Source organism: Chiloscyllium plagiosum, chromosome 1 (assembly GCF_004010195.1).
Source record: "Chiloscyllium plagiosum isolate BGI_BamShark_2017 chromosome 1, ASM401019v2, whole genome shotgun sequence".
Taxonomy (NCBI): domain Eukaryota; kingdom Metazoa; phylum Chordata; class Chondrichthyes; order Orectolobiformes; family Hemiscylliidae; genus Chiloscyllium; species Chiloscyllium plagiosum.
Window position 1 is genome coordinate 69,328,919 of NC_057710.1, and position 24,120 is coordinate 69,353,038.

Here is a 24,120-nt window from a genome sequence, read left to right on the forward strand (position 1 = left end):
TACCCCTTCCAGTATACACTTCTGTTTTGATACACCATATTACATTTGCCTTGTTGGACCCTCAATATGTTGTTTTAACTTTAGAGGGTCTGGTTAATTTGGTCGTCTTTTGATGGCATGTTCGGGGGAAAAAAAGAGGGGAGAAGAGTCTTCCAGAATGGATGATGTCTGTGACAACAGCTCTTTCCCCATTGTTGATTTGCTCAAAGACGAATATGTGCTTGTATTCCATGCTTCTCAGTATCTCCTTCCCCGTCTCTTTCTCTCCCCCCCCCCCCCCCAAGAAAATGGAATGAAATGTGGAAAAATAGTTAAAGGCTACAATGCATCATGTTGATCACATACCTCCAGTACTGGAATGGTATATCTTTAAGCAATAATGTCAAGTAAATTTTAAACTCAATGGAAAAAAAGTTTTCTTTGGGGGAAGAGGCAGATATGCTAATATTCAAGATTGTGAAAATGATAATGTGGATCCCCTTAAAAAGGAGGCAAGTGGTATTTTATTGAGAATCCAAATGAAGAGAAGATAGGTGCTGTATAGAACAAGATACAACTTGTTATGACAGATATTTGGATTTAAACAACCTTTTTTTAATATTTGTAAGGCACTGTGGGATGTTTTACAATGTTATTAAAAATGAATTAGCATGGCCATGTGCGTTATTAGGTCAAGCAACCAAAAGTTTAGTGAAGGAGCTTGATTTTTAAAAATAAAATGATCATATTGACAGAGAGAAACTGCTTGACGGGCAGAGATATGTGAGTGAGTGGGTAGTGTGTAATATATCTATTGCAGGAAGACGTTCCTGGGGAGTAATGTAAGTTTTTATACAAACTCTCTTGGTCTTCCGTATGAGAACTGTTACTGGATGGAAGAAGAAAACACAATAAATTAGGTCTTTATGGGAGTCCACAACTAGGCATAGGATTAGGGTGAGAAGGGAAAAATTTAAAAGGAACCAAAGGGGCATCTTTTTCACGCAAAGGGTGGTGTGTGAGTGGAACGGGCTGCTAGAGGAATTAGTGGAGGCTGGTACAATTACAGCATTTAAAAGGCATCTGGATGGGTATATGAATAGGAAGGGTTTAGAGGGATATGGGCTATGTTAGGTTAGAATATCTGGTCAGCATGGAAGAGTTGGACTGAAGGATCTTTTTCCGTGCTGTACATCTAACTTTGACCGTTGTGCATGGTTGTCTCTAGTCTGGCAATGCCTACCTAGACAGTATTAAAATTTCATTTCAAAGGAGGATCATAAAAGGAGCACGATTTATTTTCACTTGCAAATTACATTATAACCGATTTATAATTGATCCTTGTATTTGAGCTGTTTAAATTAGGTTACTTAGTGTGGAAACAGGCCCTTAGGCCCAACAAGTCCACACCGACCTGCCGAAGCGCAACCCACCCAGACCCATTCCCCTACATTTACCCTTTCACCTAACACTACAGGCAATTTAGCATGGCCAATTCACCTAACCTGCACATTTTTGGACTGTGGGAGGAAACCAGCACAGACACTGGGAGAATGTGCAAACTCCACACAGTCAGTCACCTGAGACGGGAATTGAACCCAGGTCTCTGGTGCTGTGAGGCAGCAGTGCTAACCACTGTACTACCATGCCGCCCACTGTAGAGACCGAGAGCTTGTATAAAAACCTACGTTACTCCCCAGGAACGTCTTCCTGCAATAGATATATTGCACACTTCCCACTCATTCCCAAATCTCTGCCTGTCAAGTAGTTTCTCTGTCAATATGATCATTTTATTTGCTTCTGTGATATTCATAGGTGCAAAATTAAAATCCTTTCTTCCCATGTTTATGTTCGTTAAGAAGAATTGGGGAACAACATGTATTACTTTGGACTTTTCAGTAAAAGTGAGCAGGGACTTAAAAGCTGAAACGGTTTATGACTGTGGTTGCTTGTGACTTTGGTGTAGTGTTCTGAAATCATTTGTCTGCAGTGTTTGGGTGGATGATCGCTGGTAGAAATAGACCAAGAAATATTTGTTCGGATTTTTTTTTGAAAAGGTTCACCTCACTTGTCTTGAATGGTATAATTAGTTCCATTTTGTGCATTTTTTTTGTATTTAAAACATTTACATTTTTGAAAGCAGTGTTTTGAGAAAATGTCTACATGCCTTTGCCCACAGAAGTCAAATCTTGGGTATTTGGAAGCTGCTGTGCATAGTTTGGGACTGTAAAGCAAAAACTACTGCCTGTTTTACGCAGATATAATGTTGCTGTATGCTGTTCCCAGTACAGAATTTCAATTCAAAAGATTTGTACATGGTAATTTAAATTCGCTGTTTTAAAATATCAACTTCTTTCGTTCAGTCGTTTGATGAAGCTCACCTGTGTGAAACTTTGAACAAGAACATAAATAAAGCAGGGTATCTAAAACCGACACCAGTTCAGAAACATGGGATACCAATTGTACTTTCTGGACGGGATTTGATGGCTTGTGCTCAAACAGGCTCTGGAAAAACAGTGAGTGTTGGAAAGTGATTTCAGTCCATTTTAGTCAACTCAAATGAATTACAAACTTAATCTTCATCACGTAAAGCATAATTCCAAATAATTACAGTTGTACATGTAATTAGATTTGTATTGAGGCATCCTTTAAACGAGGAAACAATAAAATATCTAACAGTCCTATTTCTGATGTAAATGTTCAATGCTAGCAGACAAATGACAGTTCCCTAGATTGTGAATATGACTGTCTGTCTGATCTGTGTTGCTAATGATCTTTGAGAGGCATTTGTGTTACAGTCTCTAATTTATTTTGTACCTGCACTTCTGTACTATTGGTATGTTTTTCCTTCTAAGCTACATACAATGCAGTTTTTAAAGGAATAGTGTCCGTGAGTACCTTTTTAGCTGCATTGAATATAAAGGGGTTAGAATCATAGAATCCCCACAGTGTGGAGAAAGGCAAGTATGCTGTTACCCTCTGAGAAGCATCCTGCCTCCACCCAGCCGACAGCCCATTCCTGTAACCCCACATTTACCATGGCTAATTCACTAGCCCTATGGGCAACTATGGGCAACTTTAGCGTGGCCAGTCCACCTAATCTGCACATCTTTGGATTGTGGGTGGAAACCAGAGCACCTGGTGGAAACCCACGCAGACATGGGGAGAATGTGCAAACTGCGTACAGTGTCCTGAGGCTGGAATCAAATCCAGGTCCTTGGCACTGAGGCAGTAGTGTGACCACTCAGCCACTATGCCACCAATATTTTTTTTTCTTGTTTCAGTTGCTCTTAAGCATTTTGTTTCATTTTGTCTAAAGTAACTACAGTCTTTGGTCATTAATCTGTTTTGTGCATTATCCCATGGCGAATGTTCTGAATTAAATGCATGTGCATTGTCAGACCAGCTTACTGGGCGATAAAAGGCTGAGGTATTTTCATCTGAGATGCAGGGATATGTTAATGTAGAAACATGGGAACAGGAAAATGGTAGTTGAGCCCCACAGACTTGCTGTTAATTTGAAATCCTGGCTAATCATTTAACTTGATCTCATTTTTCTATGCTGTTTCCATGTTCCTTTAATATCTCGAACTGTATTAATTTCTATCTTGAGCATAATTCATGCCTGAACTTTTACAAAATAGAAGAATTCCTAAGATACAAACTCTGAATGAAGAATTTCCTCTTCTTCATCCCAAGTGGTTTGCCCATATTCAGAGACTGTCCACTGATTACAGACTCTTCAGCCAGAAAAACTTTTTGCATGCTTCTATGTCTAGGCTTTTTAAGAATTTTGTAAGGTTGTAATTTTTCTTTATCTGTGCTAGTAATGATCAGTGACTTCTTTATTGTCATTGTTACAGGCTGCGTTCCTGTTGCCCATAATAGAAATGCTACTGAGGGGAAATGCAGCATCCAGTCGATTTAAAGAACTACAAGAACCAGACGTTGTTATTGTAGCTCCAACACGTGAGCTGATCAATCAGATATATCTGGAAGCTAGGAAGTTTTCTTATGGGTAAATAAAGAAAACTCGTTTTTTTTTAAATGAGGGTTTGCATTCTGCAAAGTATGTACATTTTGAATTTAAAGATTAACGTTTTAGATGTATGCTTTCTTTTTTGGTCAGCATGGAGCACTTCTTTAAAAAAAAAGTGGTATAATTCCAATTTATGTCCCAATCAGACAGGTCCCATCCCTGATTGCATTCTTGATCTTTTTTTAATGTAACATCATAGTCTTTCAGTGAAATATAAACACACCGGTTCCAGATTTGGTTGTAACAGTGAAATAGAAGTTTATTATACCAAGGAGAGAAAGCTGAGTTTTTGTTTTCCCCATTTTATCTATCTACACATGGAACGATTTAAAAGATGTCAAACACCTGGCAAAACAAAAGTTCATACAAAATTTTTCTATATTGTGTTTTTCAATGTGTCAGGACTGTTGTGAGACCTGTTGTCGTCTATGGAGGAACAAGCACCGGCCATCAAATCCGTCAGGTTTTACAAGGCTGTAATATATTGTGTGGCACTCCAGGAAGACTTTTGGATATTATTTCTAAAGGAAAAGTAAGCTGTTGTTCATTGCATCCTAATAAACTATAATTTAAATTTACTGTTAAGGCCCAGGGTTTTGCCAACATTGTGGTTTTAATAATCTCGAGATATTCAACACAATTGTTTGGATATTCATGCATTGCAAAATTTAATAGACAACTTCAGAATTTCTTGAGGAAACTAGATCTTCCAGCCTTAAATTTCTCTGAAGGAATTGTGATTTCTTAGCCACAATTCTTAGCCAATTGCATAGCATATCATTATATGCTGAGGAAATAAATATGTGCCATAAAACGGGTAATGTTGGAAATATTTGAGGCTACCATGAAATCTGAAAGCATGCTAAGTGTGTCTGTTGTTATACAGGCACAAATTGAGAATTCTTTAACAGATGAAGCAAAAGAATAAATGACTATTTTCTTGAGTAGAAGGCAGTGACAAGTTTGCTGCTGCAGATATTAGGGTTCAGGATTCAGTTATTCACAATGCATAACAATTTGGATGAGGAAATAGTCCAATGTTCCCAAAAGTGTTGAGTGTTAATAGCACGGATATACAGAAGCTTCATGGTGGTTTTAGATAAGTTGGTTGAGTGGGTAAATGCATGGTAGATGCAGCATAATGCAGATAAGTAAAATTGTTTACATGAACAGTGGTGATAGATTGGAAACAATTGATTTTTGCAAAGGATATCCTTGTGCACTCATCACTGAAAGAAAGCCTGCAGATATGGTGAAATGGTATGTTGGCCTTCATTGCAAGAGCATGAGAGTATCGGAGCAAGAAGCCTTACTACACTTGTATAGGGCCTTAGAGGGATGACACCTTGAGTGTTTTGTGCAGTTTTTTTTAAGTCTTAAAAAAAGGCATACTTGGCAGAGAAAGAATACTTGAAGGTTCACCTATTTATTCCTGGAATGGCAGAATGGTGAGCACTGCTGTCTGTGTCAGGGACCTGGGTTCAGTTCCAGTCTCGGGCAACTGTGCAAGCTCCACAGTGGCGTTCTCTCAATCTGTGTATGTTTCGTTCAGATGCTCTGGTTTCCTCCCACAGTCCAAAGATGTGCTGCTTAGCAGAATTAGCCATGGAAAATTAAGGGTTGCAGGGACAGGGTGGGGTGAGTCTGGGTGGGATGCTCTTTGGAAGACCAGTGTGGACTTGTTGGGTCGAATGGCCTGTATCCACACTGTAGGGATTCTGATTGTATGAACTGTCCTACAAGGAAAGATTAGGTGGATTGGACCGATATTCACTAGAGTTTGGAAGAATGAGAGGGAATCTCATTGACAAGCATTTTTCTGACCGGGCTAGACAAACTGCTTCTGACATAATGCTTCCCGTGCCTGAGGTCCAGAACAAGGGCCATTGTCTTGGGATATGTAGTAGGCCATTTTGGATTGATAAGAGGTTTCTTCAGTCACTGTGCTGAACCTGTGAAAATCTCTCTCCAGTAGGCTATGGAGGTGAAATCACTGATTAAATATAAAAAATATAGTTTTCTAGAGAATATCTGTATCAATCTATGTAGAGAGAGCGAGCAAGACTGTGGCATTGAGGGGGAGGATTAGCCACGAACATGAGGAGTGGTGGAGTAGGTTGAGTGGTCTATTCCAGTTTTCAACTTTCTATGAAACCCCTTCCATTTAACCAATATTTGTGAAAAGAGGAAAGCAAGCCTAACCCTTCAGACTAAAAATGGTAATTTAGATTTTCTGCATAGACACTGCCAGACCCGAAAAGATTTTCCAGTATCCACAGTGTTTTGCTTTTAGAAACAATGTTGTCTAATGGGCAAGAAGTAAACCAATATAAAGAACTACTGACTCTGAGGGACAGCATTGTTCATTATTCTGTCTCTGGATAATGAGTGACAATGATTTACATTTGTTGACTATTTAGGATATATCTTGCATAAAGCAGGAGTGCTGGTAAGCTGCTGGAATGTGCAACCAGTACACACCTTCCTTATGATGAATTTGATAAACACCTGTCTATTCTAGGGTGTAGGTTTGCTCCTGAACTGTAGGTTTGATATCCAGACGTTTCATTATTTGGCTAGGTGACATCATCAGTGCCGACCTCCAAGTGAAGCACTTGGAGGTCGCCACTGATGATGTTACCTAGCCAGGTAATGAAACGTCTGAATATCAAACCTACAGCTCAGCGAGCAAACCTACACCCTAAACCTCAACCTGAGCTACAAACCTTGCACCTGCCTATTCTGTTGACACAAACTGAAAATTGTGGCACTTCTGCAAATGTTGGGCAACTATTTTTTGCTGAATAATTGCCCAGCCTCTAAAGGCTAAGGTGTGTGTTAGAGCTTTTCCAATTAAATGTCTCTTTAATTCAGTGCCTGTTATTCCCCTCATCACTTGTGGTTAACCTCAAAATTGAGCTGCCATTGTGTGAATGTTATGATTCTGGTGCAACTACTGTTAAAATTGACCACTTTTCAAAAATGATTTATAGGTTGGACTTGGTAAGGTGCAGTACTTGGTATTAGATGAAGCAGACCGTATGCTTGATATGGGATTTGAACCAGACATGCGAAAACTAGTCGACTCCTTTGATATGCCACCTAAACAAAACCGCCAGACTTTGATGTTCAGTGCCACCTTTCCTGAAGAAATTCAAAGGTAATTTGAAATACCAGTGTTTATCGAAATCTATGTAGGATCTTATTTACTTTTAAAGTTTGTTCATGCTTAAGATCAATACAAACTGATCATGGCAAGGATAAAATGGTCTTAAGCAAATTACTTGTCCCAAATAAAGTTAGTTTTCTGTAGTCTTGGCTTAGAAACAGTCCCTTCAGTGTGTAAATGGAAGATTTAAAAGCCATCTGTTGTCTAAATTCCAATCCTAACCCAAAAGAAATCTTAGATTTTGAGGCAGATGGATACAACTGAGAGAAGATAGGAATTTCTGTTCAAACAATAAACATTTTGGACTGTTTAATTTTCCGTTATACTTTGGTTCAAAAGCAAACTGCAAATAGACAGTTATTTAAATTTGTCAATCTGCAGCAAGTGTATGGGCATTTTTTAATTGAGTTTGCATAATCAAGAGAATGGAGTAGATTGTTGAGAAAGTTGAAGTCTAAATTAGTTTGCAGATTGCACACTTGAAAAATAATGAATATATTGTATTGTAATTTAATACAATATAGATTGAGAAAATAAGGGCACAGTTGTAGTAATGTTAATTGTATATGTCTGCTGGTTCTCTTGTTAAATTCAGTTCCAGATTAAGGATGCAGCAAGTGGTTATGATTTGAAATACCTAGAAAGTCATGGAAATTTGATTCAATGGTGAAGGTCAATTTGTAGTGCTATAGTGGAATTAATTGAAAAGCCAGTTGTCACATGGTGGGTTAAATAGCTGTCTCATGCTGCTATGAATGTATAACTCTATATAGCGTTCTTGTGTAGGATAGATCCAATAGTGACCGCTTTTATGATAAAACAAAGTTCAAACATTTAATACAAATAATCAAAATCCAAAAGAGCTAAGACATGCTTGAAAATATGAAGTACAGCATGAAAAATGTTCGACTTTATTTGACTTTTTAGTTTTCCATAATTACTATTATATGAGCATCCCACAGTCCTTCATGGGCAAGAAGGTCATTTATGTAGTTCCAGTTCATCTCATACAAGTGAATTTTTGGGGATATGTTGCTGTGCACAGCCTGCATATGCCCAAACTCATGGAAATAACTGCTAACATTTTCCAGTCCAACTGGCTCTGATGCCCTGGTAAACCTGCATTGTTCACTTTTACATGCAAATGGTATAAAACTCTGCAGTCATGTCAGTTAAAGGGACTAATCACCTGATTACAGACACAGTTTCGCATTTTATGGACAAAAATAAAAATTGCTGGAAAAACAGGTCTGGCAGCATCTATGGAGAGAAAGTAGAGTTAACATTTTGTTTCGAGTGACCCTTAGAACTGACCCTTCCGCTGTTTTATACTCAATCTGCCATTGATGTCTTCATCTGAGCTCTCGAGAGACCTGAGAAATGAGCCATCAACTTTTAGCTTGGCTGAGTCCACTTCGCGCTCAGATGACTTAACATGAGCCCAGTTTCGTAGTATCTGCGAAGTTAGCTGAGGGTGACTGATCAAGTGATTTGTCTTCATTCTTGCTATGCTTTTACTCGCTGTCTTCCTCCTTGTGCTTTTAGAAGTGTACAGCACTGTACAAGCCCTTTGCCCCTCGATGTTGTGCCCGCCTTTTAGCCGACTAAGTTCACATTAACCTACATCTTCTTCCTAGTACTATCTTCCATGTGCCTATTCGAGAGTCACTTAAATGCTGACAGTGCATTCCACACACCCACCACTCTATATAAAGAACCTACTTCTGACATCTTCCTGAAACCTTTCTCCAGTTACCTTAAAATTATGCTGCCTCATTAGACATTTTCCCCCGGGAAAACATATCTGGCTATATACTCTATCTATGCCTATCAATATCTTGTACACCTCTATCAAATCACCCCTCAATCATCTTCGCTCCAATGAGAAAAGCCCTGGCTCCCTCAACCTTTCTTCATGCCCTCCAGTCCAGGCAGCTTCCTGGTAAATCTCCTCTGCATCCTTTCTAAAGCTTCCTCAGCTTTCCTATAATGATAACTGAACACAATATTCCAAATGTGGTCTAACCAGGGCTCTATAGAGCTGCAACATAACCTCACAGCTCTTAATCTCCCTGCTAATGAAAGCCAACACACTATATGCCTTCTTAACAAGCCTAAAACTTTGGCAACTTTGAGGGATCTATGGGCATGGAACCCAAGATTCCTCCGTTCCTTCACACTGCCAAGAATCCTGCCTTTAACCCTGTGTTCGGCATTCGAATTCGACTATCCAAAATGAATCACTTCACACTTTTCCAGGGTGAACTCCATCTGCCACTCATGAGCCCAGTTCTGCATCCTGTCAATGTCCCGTTGCAACCAACAACAGCCCTCCACACTATCCATAACTCCAGCAACCTTTGTGTCATTGGCAAACTTGCTAATCCGCCCTTCTACTTCCTCATCCAAGTAATTTATAAAAATCACATCGGTCGCAGAACCAATCCTTGTGGAACACCACTGGTCACTGAGCTCCACGCTGAATATTTTCATCTACCACCACTCTGTCTTCTGTGGGCCAGCCAATTCTGTATCCAGACAGATTTCCCTGTATTCCATGCCTCCTTACTTTGTGAATGAATGTACTATGGGGAACCTCATCAAACTCCTTGCTAAAATCCATGTACACGGCATCCACTGCTCTACCTTCTTCACCATGTTTTGTCACATTATCAAAGAATTCCATAAGGTTTGTGAGGCATGCCTTGCCCCTCACAGCCATCTTGACGATCTCTAATCAAGCTCTGATTTTCCAAGTAATCATAAATCCTGTCTCTCTGAATCCCCTCCAATACTTTTCCCCATCACAGACGTAAGACTGACTGGTCTGTAATTTCAAGCAATCTCTTCCCTCGCTTCCTGCAGTAACCTAGGGGTATATCCTGTCCGGCTCAGGGGATTCATCTATTCTTACGTTTTATAAAATTTTTGGCACATCCTCCTTCCTAGCATCAACCTACATATCATTCTGTTTCTTGCTGTCCTCAGAAATGTCAAAGTCCCTCTCAGCAGTGAATACTGATGTAAAGTATTCATTAAGGATCTCCCATCTTCCTCTGACTTGAGGAGCAAGTTCCCTCCACTGTCCTTGACTGTCCACTGTCCACTACCCTCACTTTGGCCATCCTCTTGTTCCTCACTTAAGTGTAGAACACCTAAGGGTTTTCTTTAGTCCAACTGCTAACACATTTTCATGACTCCTTCTAACTCTCCTAAGTCCATTCTTCAATTCCTTCCTGGCTACCTTGTAACCCTTGATCTGATCTTTGCCTCTTCAACCTTGGGTAAGCTTCCTACTTCCTGTTGACTAATGTTCCACATCTCTTATCACCCAAGGTTCTTTTAATCTACCATCCCTTCCTTGCGTCTGTGCAGGACAGGTTTGTCCCACTATCAGCAGGTGCTTCCTAAGCAATCTCCATATTTCTGTTGTGCATTTCCCTGAGGACATCTTCCCAATTTAGGCACCCCAGTTCCTGCCTAATAGCATTGTAATTCCCTCTCCCCCAGTTAAATATTTTACCATACCATCTACACCTATCCCTCTCCATGAGTGTAGAAGATGTCATGGAGCTGTCATCTCCCACTGAGATCTGACACTTGGCATGGTTCGTTGCCAGCACCAAATCCTATATGGCCTCCCCTCTAGTTGACCTATCTACATATTGCATCAGGAATCCTTCCTGGACGCACGTGACAAACTGGTCTATTCAAACTATTTGAACTAAGTAGGTTACAATCAATATTAGGGAAGTTGAAGTCATTCATGTCAACAACCCTGTTATTTCTGCACCTTTCCAAAATCTGCCTCCCAATCTCCTTGAAGTTCACCAGGAAGAGGTATTAGAAATACTGCAGAGTCTGCAAATAGACAAGTCACCTGGGCTGGATGGGAATCTATCCTAGGATCCTCTGGTAAGCAAGGGAAGAGATTGTCGAGTCTTTGGCATTGATCTTCAAATCATCATTGTCTACAGGAATAGTCCTGAGGACTGGAGGATGGCAAATGTGGTTCCCTTGTTCAAAAAGGGTAGTAGAGACAACCCTGGTAATTACAGACCAGTCAGTCTCACTTCAGTTGTTGGAAAAGGTTATAAGAGATAGGATTTATAACCATCTAGAAAAGAATAATCTGATCAGGGACAGTCAGCACGGTTTTGTGAAGGGTAGGTCGTGCCTAACGAATCTTATTGAGTTTTTTGACAAAGTGACCAAACAGGTAGATGAGAGTAAACCGGTTGATGTGGCGTATATAGATTTCAGCAAGGCATTCGCTAAGGTTCCTCACAGTAGGCTATTATACAAAATGTGGAGGAATGGGATTGTGGGAGACATAGCAGTTTGGATCAGTAATTGGCTTGCTGAAAGAAAACAGTGGGTTGTAGTTGATGGAACATGTTCATCTCGGTGTCCAGTTACTAGCGGCATACCGCAAGGGTCGGTGTTGGGTCCACTGTTGTTCGTCATTTTTATAAATGACCTGGATGAGGGCTTAGAAGGGTGGGTTAGTAAATCAGGTCGGTGGAGTTGTGGATAATGACGAAGGATGTAGTAGGTTGCAGAGAGACATAGGATGCAGAGCTGGGCTGAGAGGTGGCAAATGGAATTTAATGTGGACACTTTGGACGGAGTAATCAGAATGCAAAGTACTGGGCTAATGGTAAGATTTTTGGGAGTGCAGATGAGCAGAGAGATCTCTGTGTCCATGTACACAGATCCCTGAAAGTTGCCACCCTGGTTGACAGGGTTTTTAAGGAGGCATACAGTGTTTTGGCCTTTATTAATAGAGGGATTGAGTTCTGGAACCAGGAGGTTATGCTGCCGCTGTACACAGCTCTGGTATGGCCACACTTGGGAGTATTGTGTACAGTTCTGGTCACCGCATTATAAGAAGAATGTGGAAGCTTTGGAACGGGTGCAGAGGAGATTTACTAGGACGTTGCCTGGTATGGAAGGAATGTCTTACGAGGAAAGGCTGAGGGCCATGAGGCTGTTCTTGTTGGAGAGAAGGTTGAGAGGTGACTTAATAGAGACATACAAGATAATCAGAGGGTTAGATAGGGTGGACAGGGAGAGCCTTTTTCCAAGTATGGGGATGGCAAACATGAGGGGGGACAACTTTAAAGTGAGGGGAGATAGGTATAAGACAGATGTCAGAGGTAGTTTCTTTACTCAGAGTAGTAAGGGTATGGAATGCTTTGCCTGCAACGGTAGTCGATTCGCCAAGTTTAAGTGCTTTCAGGTTGTCATTGGGCAGGCATATGAATGTACATGGAATAGTGTAGTTGGGATGGGCTTCAGATCAGTATAACAGGGCGGCGCAACATCGAGGGCCGAAGAGCCTGTATGCACTGTAATGTTCTATGTCTCTGTTGCTATTGGGGAGCATGTAGAAAGCTTCCAATAAAATGACTGCTCCTTTGCTGTTTCTGATTTCTAACCATACCGACTCTATGACAAACCCTCCTCAACAATCTCCTTTTCTGCAGCTGTGATACAATCCCTGATTAGCAATCATCCTCCTCCTCCTCGTCATCGTCATCATTCATCTCTATCACGCATCCTCCGTGTTTCCCCCCCCCCCCCCCCATCCCTATTCCTTTGAAACCTCTAAACCCTGGAACATCCAACAATCAGTTCTGCCCATGTGATACCAAAGTCTCTGTAATGGCCACAACATCAGAGCCTGGATCAGTACTTAGAAGCAAGTTCATCACCCTTAATCCTGATACTACTTGCATTAAAATAGACACACTTCAGCCCATCACACTGACTGCACCGTTGCCCTATCAAGTGCCTATCCTTCCTCATAACTCTGTGCATGCTGTATCTGCCTATTCACTACCTACTCCATCATCTAATCCATAGCTCAGGTTCCCAAGCCCTGCAAATCGTTTAAACCCTCACTAAGAGCTCTTGCAAACTTCCTGCCCAGGATATTGATGCCCTTCCAGTTGAAGTGCATCCTGTCCTCCTTGTACAGGCCCCACCTTCCCCAGAAGATATCCCAATGAAGCCCGCCCTCCCTCCCTACACCAGTCCTGCAGCCATGTGTTCGTGTGCATTTGTTCTCTTTTCCTAGTCTCCCTAGCACGTGGCACCGGTAGCAATCCTGAAATTTACTACTCTACTTGTCCTCCTTCTAGCTTCCAACCTAACTCCCCATATCCTCTTTTCAGGTCCCCCTCTCTTTCCCTACCTATTTCATTGGTACATGTGTACCACAACCTCTGGGTGCTCTCCCTCCCCCTTAAGAATCCGGTAGACTCAATCTGTGGCAAACCTGAACCTGGCACATGGGAGGCGACACATCATTCTGGAATCTCACTTGCAATCACAAGCTCCTATCTCTCCCTCCCTCAATTGAATCACCTATTGCTCTCATGTTCTCCCCGCTTCCCTTGTGAGCCAAAGGGCAAGGCTCAGTTGCAGAAACATGGCCACTAGCTTTGTCTTGGGTGAGATGGCAGTTCTTTGCCTGAAAGCGGAATCTCAGGTGGTGAAGTGGGTTGAGTGTAAAGTAAGAGGCTGAAGGTCAAAGTATCAGCAACTTGTTTTACCATCCTAAAAATATTACTATAATTTAGGAGTCGAGAAGAGGCACAAGGCGATGAGATGCCATTACCTCATCGCTCTTGCTGTAGTAGTATATGATGGGCAATCTCATGGCTTGCATCATGGTTGGAACTATTTGCCCAGTATTGGAAGCACTTATGTTCCTGCCAGTTTTACTGTGACTGCTTCTATTCTATATGCTACCTCAGGCTTAAATAAAGAGCGTTGAGAATGTTAGTGGTTGTGTAGTGCTGTGCTAGGTGATATGTGCCAAGAATGAACAGCTTGAAGTGTGCTGAGATGCTAAGAAGTGGGTGTGAGGATGGCAGCACTTAATTAAGTGGAGATGATGTATCTGAATATTAGCCCTGATTTTTGGGGACCTGGGACTGCTGCTGTGTGAGGTGCATTGAGCATAAAGAGGTTGGTGTAAGGATGAATTGCAGTGTAAAGACCCTGAAGCAGCATGTGTTCATGTGCAGCAGGTCCTGGATAGCATGCAGCCTTTCGTTGATAAGTGGCAAGTATCCTTCATCTCAGGCAATGGCTACCTACCCATGACTTTTGATTGCATTACCATTGCTGAATTGTGGGAGGTTACCATAAATCAGAAACTCATGACTGGCCTTTTTCAAGTTCTGTGGCTACAAGAGTAGGTCAGAGAGGTTGGGAACCCTGCAGCGAGTAACCCGCTAATGTTTATCCTTCATAACCGTGGCACAAAGCAGGAGTGTGATGGAATACTGTTTTCTTGGATGGGTGCAAGTTTAAAAGTGTTTGAAGGCTGTCACTAATCAGGACCAAGGGGCCTACTTCTAAAATGGAAATTACTGGAGAATTTCTGGTCTGGCAGCATCTGTGGGAAGAAAGCAGAGTTATTGTTTCTAGTCCAGTGACTTCAGAACTGTTGCTTCAATCTCCAGCATCAGCAATTTTTTGTTTTATCCAAGGGACCTGCTTGATTGGTATTCTTTCATTCTCTCTCCCACCACCACCACCACTATTGGCTTCAATGTATATCACTTACAAGATGCACTGCAGTGACTCGCCCAGAGCAACACAAATGCTAAGTCTGTGACCCCAGCCATCTCGAAAGACAAGGGTAGTAAATGCATGGGAACACTAACTGCAAACTTCCCTCTGAACCACGCAGTCCTGACTTGGAACTGTTATCGATGTTCATTCACTGTCATTGGGTCAAATGAACCAGTTCTGAGGAATGGTCACTGAACTTGAAGCATTAACTTTGATTTCTGTTCACAGATGTTGCCAGACCTGCTGAGCTGTCACAGCAGCTTCTGACTTTATTCCAAAAGATAATTTTGCAAGCTGATGCATCAGGGTGGAAGGTGATGATCAAGTTATTTAACTTGGACTTGATGTGAAGTGGTAACATTTTGCAGTGAGTGTGAGAGGTATTGCATAACCAGCAATACTTGGAAGGTGCCTGAAAATTAGATAACTGGAACCTTTTACCCACTTCGTTATTCACTGTACTGCTGCATAGTTAGATGGAAACCAAATTTTGAGTTTCTTTCTGCTTAAGTAATAGTTCAGTGGGAATATGAATTTGGAATAATGCTCAGAACAGCTTCTTGACTCAGTATTTTAGAACAGATTTAAATGAAACTGTAACTTGTCCAAAACCAAATCATATAATTTGTTTTTAGTGTCAGTCAAGAGGAAAGTGATGCATAATCTTAAATTTATTTAAATTGGCCTCTTAATTGCAACTTGAGATGTCAGGATTTGACCCAGTTTTAGAAATTTGAAGCTACTAACTCTATGAATTGAGATAAAACTGGTTTATTGTGCATTATATTGCAGATTTCTTCATGCACAGCCTCATGTTCATAAGTGTAGAAGTATCTGAAAGCAACACTAAGCAAGGAGCAAACAAGTATCTTGATCATCTGCCTGACTTGTAACTGGTCATCATCACACAGCATTAGTCTAGTGTCTGTGCCAGCTGTTTGAAAGCACAATCCAATTAGTCAGCTTTTCTCAAGAGCCCTGCAAATTTAGATAGTTAGACATGAACTGGTTTCCATTGCCTTTCTAGATTTAAAAAACTCAGTTTACATGAGTTTTTTTTAAAAAAATGTTTCTCCCTTCTCTCTCGCAATTTTTTTGGGCCTAACATTTTGACCTCTGGTTACTTACACCCTTTTGCCAGTGTAAACAGGTTTCTCCTTTGGCTTGTCAAAGTCTGCTGAAATTTTGAACATTGCCTTGCATTTTTATTCTTTTATACTCTTGAGAGTGTAATCTCTCCACATCTGTAAGCTTATTTACATTTATCTTGTGACTAAAATTAGTTGTGAAACCTGATATTGATTTGGTTGTAAATAGTGAAATTCAAACCAGTCTGAACATTTAGTTTTTTTGTTTTTTGACTTTATTCTTGAAGGTTAGCTGCAGACTTCATGAAGAATGATTATTTGTTCCTTGCTGTTGGTCAAGTAGGAGGTGCTTGTGGTGATGTCCAGCAATCCATACTACAAGTTGACCAGTATTCCAAAAGGAACAAATTGGTTGAAATCCTCACTAACATAGGTAAGAGTGGTTTTACTTCTATCAAGGAAAAATAATCTCTCCATAAACACATGTGAACATTTTTAAAATAGAAAATTGCTCTTTTGTTAGCAGCTGGCAAGGATGCATAGTACTTTGCATAAGTACAATAATTCAAGCCCTGTCTCCAGAGAAATAGGAGCAGTAGTTATGTTGGTATTCAGGACTAAAAATGGAAGCTTGCTTGGCTTTTGTTCCTCTCACTAACAGAGTCAGATATTGTATTGTAAATCAACTTGCAATGATGGACTTGGGGCTGGATTTCAAGTTCACTTGTGAATTTGATTCAAGGCACGAGGACTCGAGATCCAGCAGGTGCTCAGTCTGTCTGCAGCTGCCTTATTACACAGCAGTTCGAGTAATGTTTGGTGACTTCACTCGTGGATGATGTGGGCAACTCATTGTTCTCTTGAGGGCCTCAGTCTTCCATTGCCCCCTCTCCTGTCACTGTTCAATCCTAATGTCCAGCAGGTCAGGGGTGGGAAGAATTGGATCTCTCCTTAATTGAATCACTGGGCACATCAGAGGCTCATTTCACCCCACATCTTGCTCTCCATTCTAACCATCTTTGTATTAACAGGCAATTTGGCACCCATTTGAGTCCAAACTATTCCTAAAAGATCCAACATGATAATGCAACAGAGTTGGAGAGCTGTGTCCCAACACCGCTCTGAGGACTACTTCTCTGATCTGGAAGTCCATTAACAGCTAACTGGCTGTCAGCACCCTCTGACACGAAGAGTTGGCTAGAGCAGAATCCAGTGACTTGTATAATCATGGAGTCTGTGGACTGAATTATAGGATGATTTTTGTTGTCACTAGATGGTTTGTTACTCTTTTGGTATGTAAGAGTGGTTCCTTATAAGCAGTGTTTTGCAGGTATTGAACGAACTATGGTTTTTGTCGATACCAAACGCAAGGCTGACTTTCTTGCTACTTTTCTGTGTCAAGAAAAGTTCCCAACGACAAGTATACATGGGTAAGTTTAATTGCTTTTTGCATTAATTGTTAATGTTTCTTCAGACTTCTTGCCCACTCTGTTAGAATCCTGGTCATTTTTGATTGGTGAGAGATGGAAGCTTTTGATTTGGTGCAAGTATTTTGTTAACTACTTTTTTAAGCTGTTTTTGTAATCAACTTTTTCAGTGATGTTACTGCACACCTCTGGAGCAGGTAGGACAACCTAGGTCTTCTGGTTCAGGGGTGGGGATCTTACCATTGCCACAAGAGGGCACTGACTTTTTTGTAAGTGATTTGCTTTGGTTAACCTGCTGAAAGTAATGATTAACATCTGTGAAAATTTGGGTAAGCAATGGTTTCTTTACAACACCTGCATAGGTTGGGCTTAAATACCAACGTAGTGCAGTATACAGTCACATTTTCATAGTCAGTTCAATTTGTGCAAAATTAATATAGCTAAAAGGCTAATCACATATGACTTTGTATAACAATCAAACAAAGATTATCTTGATCAAAAAGAATCCGTTCTAAAGAAGGGTCACTGGACCCAATACGTTAACTCTGACTTCTCTCCATAGTTGCTGACAGACCTGCTGGGCTTTACCAGCAATTTGATTTTTGTCTGATTTCCAGCATCTGCAACCCCTTTGGTTTTTAATCCTGATCCTTCCTGAAGGAATATATGAAGCCTTTTTCAAAAGGTGCCTGGGTGGTGACCTCACATTCTTTTTTCATTTGTGTGTGACTAGTTCTTTTACGTGTGAGTGAACTGCATCTTTGAAATTGAAAAGTAACTTGCATGATGCCTTCAGGTTTGCTGTGCGCGCACATGCAGCTTGTAGATGACACTAGAAAATATAGTTGGGAAGGTGCATAGTCAGACTGACTAAGTATGTAGAGGACAGGCTAAATGAGAGTGCATTGTCAAACTTCTGCACAAAGGAAAAAGGTGGGATTATGCATTTGGTCAGGAAGAATAGAGAAACTGAATGTTCTTTAAGTGGGGAAAGAGTGCAGAATGCTGCAGCATGGAGGGATTTGGAGGTCCTTCTGCATAAATTGCAACAAACTAGCATCCAAGTTTAGGTAGCAGGGAAGGCAAATGCTATGTTGGCATTTATTAAATGGAGTGGAATATAAAAATAAGGAAGCCTTAATAAAATTATACAAGGCACTGGTCAGACCAGCTTGGATGATTTTGGTCCCCTTCTCGAAGGAAAGATTTTTTTTTTGCCTATTGCCAAAAATGTGCTCATTTTTGACTATATTGCATGTAAAAGTAATGTTTCTGGTAGAGTATTTGTATAATTGTTTCTGTGAGCTTTAACACACTGTTATTTGTAAAGTTTAAACTGAGTTCCAGTTTCAAAAACATAATTTTTTTTTAAAGATGTAATAACCATCAAGGTGGGGTGAACTCGCCTGCGACAGTTTTGTTGTTTGAGATCTTTCTTTCTTTGTTTTTGACAATATTTGGCAAGAGGAAGCGGAGACATTTTTAGTTTCTTTTGCAGCAGTAGCAGCCATCATTCCACTTCTGGAATGAGTGCAGCTCTGTACCATCCAGAGCAAAAGAGTGCATGGTTGGTGCACTATTTTCTACTTTAACATTTCAGTCTCTCCATCCCATGTGCACAGCAGTATATCAGGCTGCTTCAACACCTTCCAAAACCACAACATCTTTCATTGCTTCACTGATCATTTAAGACCAGACTATCAGACGAATGAGATGGTGGTAGCTCCACTGAACTAATAATCCAAAGGCTGATGGAAATGCTAAGGAGGTGCAGGTTCAAATACAACCTTGGCAGTTGGTGAGATTGAAATGCATTTGGAATTAAAAGCAGTGGAGGACATGCAAAATTTCTTTTGGGAAAATATCTGGTTCACTAATACTACTTTGAGAACAAAAGGTATTGTTCTTACCTAGTCTGGCCTACGTTTGACTCCAGACGCGGGCAATATGATGAGCAGTTGAGTGTGTGTTGCTGGAAAAGCACAGCAGGTCAGGCAGCATCAGAGGAGCAGAAAAATCAGGCTCCAGCCTGAAATGTCGATTTTCCTGCTCCTCTGATGCTGCCTGACCTGCTGTGCTTTTCCAGCAACACACTCAACTCTGGTCTCCAGCATCGTCAGACCTCACCAATATGGTTAGCACTTTACTGCCCTCTGGTATGAAATAACAAGCCACTCTGTTTAATTAAGGATGGGAAATTAAATATTCCCCTTACAAGCAATGACCAATACGCATGAGAGAATTATTTCTAACAAAGATGATAGATTGGAGGAGTAGTTGGCTGAATTTATTTGTCCTTTTGTTTTTTGTAAACAGGATATACCCGAGGAAATTTTGCACATTTAGTTGGATGCCGATAGAGTAATCATTCTAGAGCAGCTTGGTTAGGATGTATTCCGTTCTGAAGTATAACTGTTCAGTGCTTCTGATGAGTTGTTATCAAGAACCGTGGCTGTTTCCAGGGCCTTCACCTATTCTTGGGAGTGCAGAGTGAATTGAATTCACAGAATCCCAAGTATTATGGTGCTGAATGAAGTCACTATGTCCATTTGTGCCTGGGCTGGCTTGTTAAATGACCATCATTGATTCACTCATGCCAGTCTTCTTTTGCACATTGGATGAAAGTAATGCTTGAGTGACCATTCTTAACTGTTGAAAGAAACTCTACAATATGAAATTAAGATGGAAGCATATCAATATCAGATTGCTGTACCTGAGGGTTGTGAAACAGGTGATGAAGAATGAGTTGATATTTAAAGCTGCCCAGATTTAGTTATTGCTTGAGTTCATGCCAAACCTTTTCAACAAAACAAAGTTCCCTTATTTGGACAAAAAATACTGCAAATTTGAAAAAAGAACAAAGTTTTGAGAATGGTTAGCATGGTTGGCAACATCTGTGGAGGGAGAGATACAACTGTTTACTTAAATAAATATTTAACTTAGTTTCTCTCCTTTCATTGCTGCTGAACCTGCTGTTATAGTTCTAATATTTTCTGTTTTTATCCCTTCATTTGGGAATGATTTTTGGCCAAATCTAATTTGGCAAAGTGGTGGAAGAATTGTTTGACTAAAGCTTTAAACAATTGAACCATGTTTTTGATGAACATTGGACATTGAAGTTTCATTAAAATGACAGGTCCTCACTTTCTCCCTCTGCAGGAGTGGTCTTATGAGTTTTGAGGCACTGAAGATCATAACTGATCTTCTCTTGTTTCATTTATATTCAGAAGTTGAGCTAACATTGCATATATGGGAACTAGTGGAAGATTCCACGTGTAAAATTCCACATGGAGCTACTTTATTTGACTAATGCTTTGAACGTACTAAAATAATTCAAGAACTGCTGAACTTCCTTTGAGTTAATACCAGGCAATAGTGATTTTATTTAGGTAGGTTCTGTTGTGCAAATGACCAAATGTGACTTTTACTGTGCATGAAGCATTATCAAATTATTTTGTTTATTTTGTAATTTTTCCAGTGATCGAGAGCAAAGGGAAAGAGAGATAGCACTCAGTGATTTCCGTACAGGGAAGTGTCCTGTTTTGGTGGCTACAGCAGTAGCAGCTCGCGGGCTGGACATTGAGCATGTACAGCATGTTATCAATTTTGATTTGCCTTCAACAATCGATGAATACGTCCATCGTATTGGACGTACAGGCCGTTGTGGGAACGTTGGCAAAGCAATATCATTCTTTGATTCAAATACAGATTTGCCAATAGCACGTGCTCTCTTAAAGGTTCTGTCTGATGTAAGTAATATCAAGATTTGTTTGGCATTTAGTAGACTTCTGGAAAGACATGATGCAGCTCCAGTAACTCAATTGTCCATAAAGTTTCCCAAGTCCATTATTGTATTTCCTATATTGTTCAGGATTAAATTTACTGTCACATTCTCATCATTGTTAATTGGATCTCTAAAATTATACTTTTGTTCTGTCCTTTTCTTTGAGAAATAGGATGCCCTAGGATTTGGAAGAGTCAGAAATGTAAAGGAAGAAAGGAAGTAGAAACTTATGTCTGACTACATTCTTGTATAAGTCTTTGTTTAACAATATTGAAACTGTTGCTTTAGGCACAACAAGAAGTTCCTATATGGCTAGAAGAATTTGCTTATGCTGCTCATGGGACCAGTTACCATAATCCACTTGGAAAAGTGTTCGCTTCCGTAGATACTCGTAAGGTTAGTTTGCACTTTTATTTTGCTTGTCCTTGAATTGAAAGTGAACGTCTGCTGACAAAGGATATAATTCTTTTATAGCTTTTTTAGATTTTAGACTACTTTCATTCCCAAGCATTTTTTTAAACAGAAAACACTTATCTTTTCTGTGGAAGCATGTCTGTTGCAACTATTTTCAGACTTAAACAACCGCAATCGAGTGGACTGTAAATTATAATTGGCTATTGAAGCATCTTTGTCCTAAAGTCCGTGGTATACTTTTTACAAGTGTAATTGCCCATCTGCTGTGCTATTGTCATTGTCTTGTGCCATTTTGGGCTGCCAATGCACAGAGATCGAGAAAGTTTTCTGTTGGGCCAGTATTCATGGGAGGAAGTGCAGGTCAAATTTTTATTTCTTTAAAGACTTAATTTTTTTTTTAACATGGAAGATGCTGATTTTTTACTAGACTGAATGGAAATCTGCATGGTATCTTTTAGAGTCCTACAGTTTGTAGTTGTACTTTGCTAATTCTAGCTACTTGTTCTTGCAGCTGAACGGTTTTTGTTTTAATTTGTCCATTGGACCAGAAGTCAGTTCTGTTCAAAGACTTTTGAGATGTTCAACAGCTACATTTTGACTTTTTGTTCTCTCTAACTCATTTATTAGGTGATGCAGTCATTTAGTAGGAAAACATTCTGTACTTCAGTTGATATCTGGTACTTAGATTTGCACAGGACAGAATTAGACTTCCATTATCCTCAATTATCACCTTTCCATTCAGTGTAAAGCTCACGAAGTACAGATTTCCTAGACATCTTAGTATTTTAATTGGCACAAGACAACAGGCACAAGTTAGCAACAAGTCAACATAAAAGTGACTTGTTTAAATACACAGCCATCGCCCTCAGCTGTGATCTCACCAGCTTGCTAAATATTGTATACATAAAACTAGATTAAAATATTTAAACTAGGCAATTACTGCCCTTTTAAACTGCTGCTCTTCAGATCGCAATCTCTGGTTTAAGTATAATAATTAACTGTTCCATTACAATACTATTGACAACAATTTCCTCCCTGTAGTACTCCTGAATCTTAAACTGGTGTGTGTATTTGTCTTCAAGAATTTATCGTGAGATTTTTAGTAAAAGATTTTCCTGGCTGTTTACCTTTTTTAAAAAACCTGACTTACAGTTGCTCCCTTTTTCCTGCATCCGCATCCTTCTCCTCTATTCACCAATCCATGCCATTCACAGCTTTCTGACTGTTACCCTTGCTATCCTCTTCTTGCCCTGTCCTCTTGTTTTTACAGTCACATGCTGCTGCTTCAGTTGTGGGCTGTCTGTTTCTCTCCCACGGTTGCTGATAGGTAGTGAGTTTACCAACAGTAAGCATAGGGGGAGCAGCAGCCTGTGATTGGAGGCACACATTCCATGTCAGATGTTAAGAATGAATTTTTTCTATGGTCATCCATATGATTTCACTCACCACCACCACCACCCCAATGACCTTTTTTGTGGGTGAATTGGCCTGCCGTCCCTGAGTGTTTTAAACACTAACTTGGATCCTGTCATGAGAATAAAGAACCGTACAGCAGAGGAACAGGCCTTTTGGCCCTCCAAGCCTGCACCACCACGTTTTGCCTTTCCGTACTAAAGCAGGATCCCGGTTCCTCTATTCCCTTATTTATGTAATCGTCCAGGTGCTTCTTAAATGCTGCTATTGTGTCTGTTTCCTCCTCTGACAGCACGTTCCAGGTACTGAACAGCCTTTATGGGAAAAACTTACTGCACACATCTCCTCTTTTAAACGTTCCCCCCTCACCTTGAACCCATGTCCCTTTGTAATTGATCTCCCCCCCCCCCCCCCATCCTGGGAAAAAGCCTTATACTTTCCACTGTATCTATACCATTCACAATCTTTTAAACTTCTATTAGGTTGCACTTTAACCACCTGCATTCCAGTGAAAGCAAACCCAGTTGTGCTAACCTTTCTTCATAGCCAAAATCTTCCATACCGGGCAACATCCTGGTAAACCTTTTTCAGTACTCTCTCCAAAGCATTCACATCCTTCTGGTAGTGTGTTGACCAGAACTATTCAGTATTCCAAGTGTGGCTTAACTAAAGTCTATACAGCTGCAGCATAATTTGCGTATCCTGATACTCGGTGCCCCTTCCAGTGGAGGCAAGCATGCCACAAGCCTTTTTCACTACCTTATCTACCTGTGCTGCCATCTTCAGCCAGATCCCTCAGCATATCGATATTCCTAAAGGTTTTGCCATTCACTATAATTTCCATCTGTACCTGACCTTTCAAAATGCATCGCCTCACATTTGTCTGGATTCAACTCTGCCATTTTTTTTGCCCATACCTCCAACTAATCTATATCCTCCTATATCCTCAGACAATCCTCCACACTACCTGCAACCCCACAAATCTTTGTATCGTCTGCAAACTTAGTAATTAGACCAGTTGCATTTTTCCTCCACATCAGTTATGTAGATCATGAACAGCAGAGGTCCCAGCACTGATCCCTGTGGAGACCACTAGTCACAGCCCTCCACACCGAAAAGCATCCTGCCACCTTCTGTCTCCTCTGATTTAAGCCAGTTCTGTATCCACTTTGCCAACTCACCCCAATACCATGTAACTTCACCTTTTGTGCCAGTCT

At 40.5% G+C, this 24,120-nt stretch overlaps 1 protein-coding gene across 8 annotated transcripts in view; it reads left to right on the top strand.

Moving 5' to 3' along the window:
• Positions 1 to 24,120, top strand: part of ddx4 (DEAD (Asp-Glu-Ala-Asp) box polypeptide 4) — a 94,914-nt gene that overhangs the window by 64,413 nt on the left and 6,381 nt on the right. For all 8 annotated transcript variants that reach the window (XM_043688816.1, XM_043688756.1, XM_043688788.1 and 5 more), the window contains 8 exons: positions 2,343 to 2,495; positions 3,843 to 3,997; positions 4,421 to 4,550; positions 7,012 to 7,178; positions 16,153 to 16,298; positions 17,196 to 17,295; positions 20,771 to 21,041; positions 21,365 to 21,472. In XM_043688816.1, coding sequence (XP_043544751.1) covers positions 2,343 to 2,495; positions 3,843 to 3,997; positions 4,421 to 4,550; positions 7,012 to 7,178; positions 16,153 to 16,298; positions 17,196 to 17,295; positions 20,771 to 21,041; positions 21,365 to 21,472 — 1,230 coding nt within the window. The remainder of the gene's footprint in view (positions 1 to 2,342; positions 2,496 to 3,842; positions 3,998 to 4,420; positions 4,551 to 7,011; positions 7,179 to 16,152; positions 16,299 to 17,195; positions 17,296 to 20,770; positions 21,042 to 21,364; positions 21,473 to 24,120) is intronic.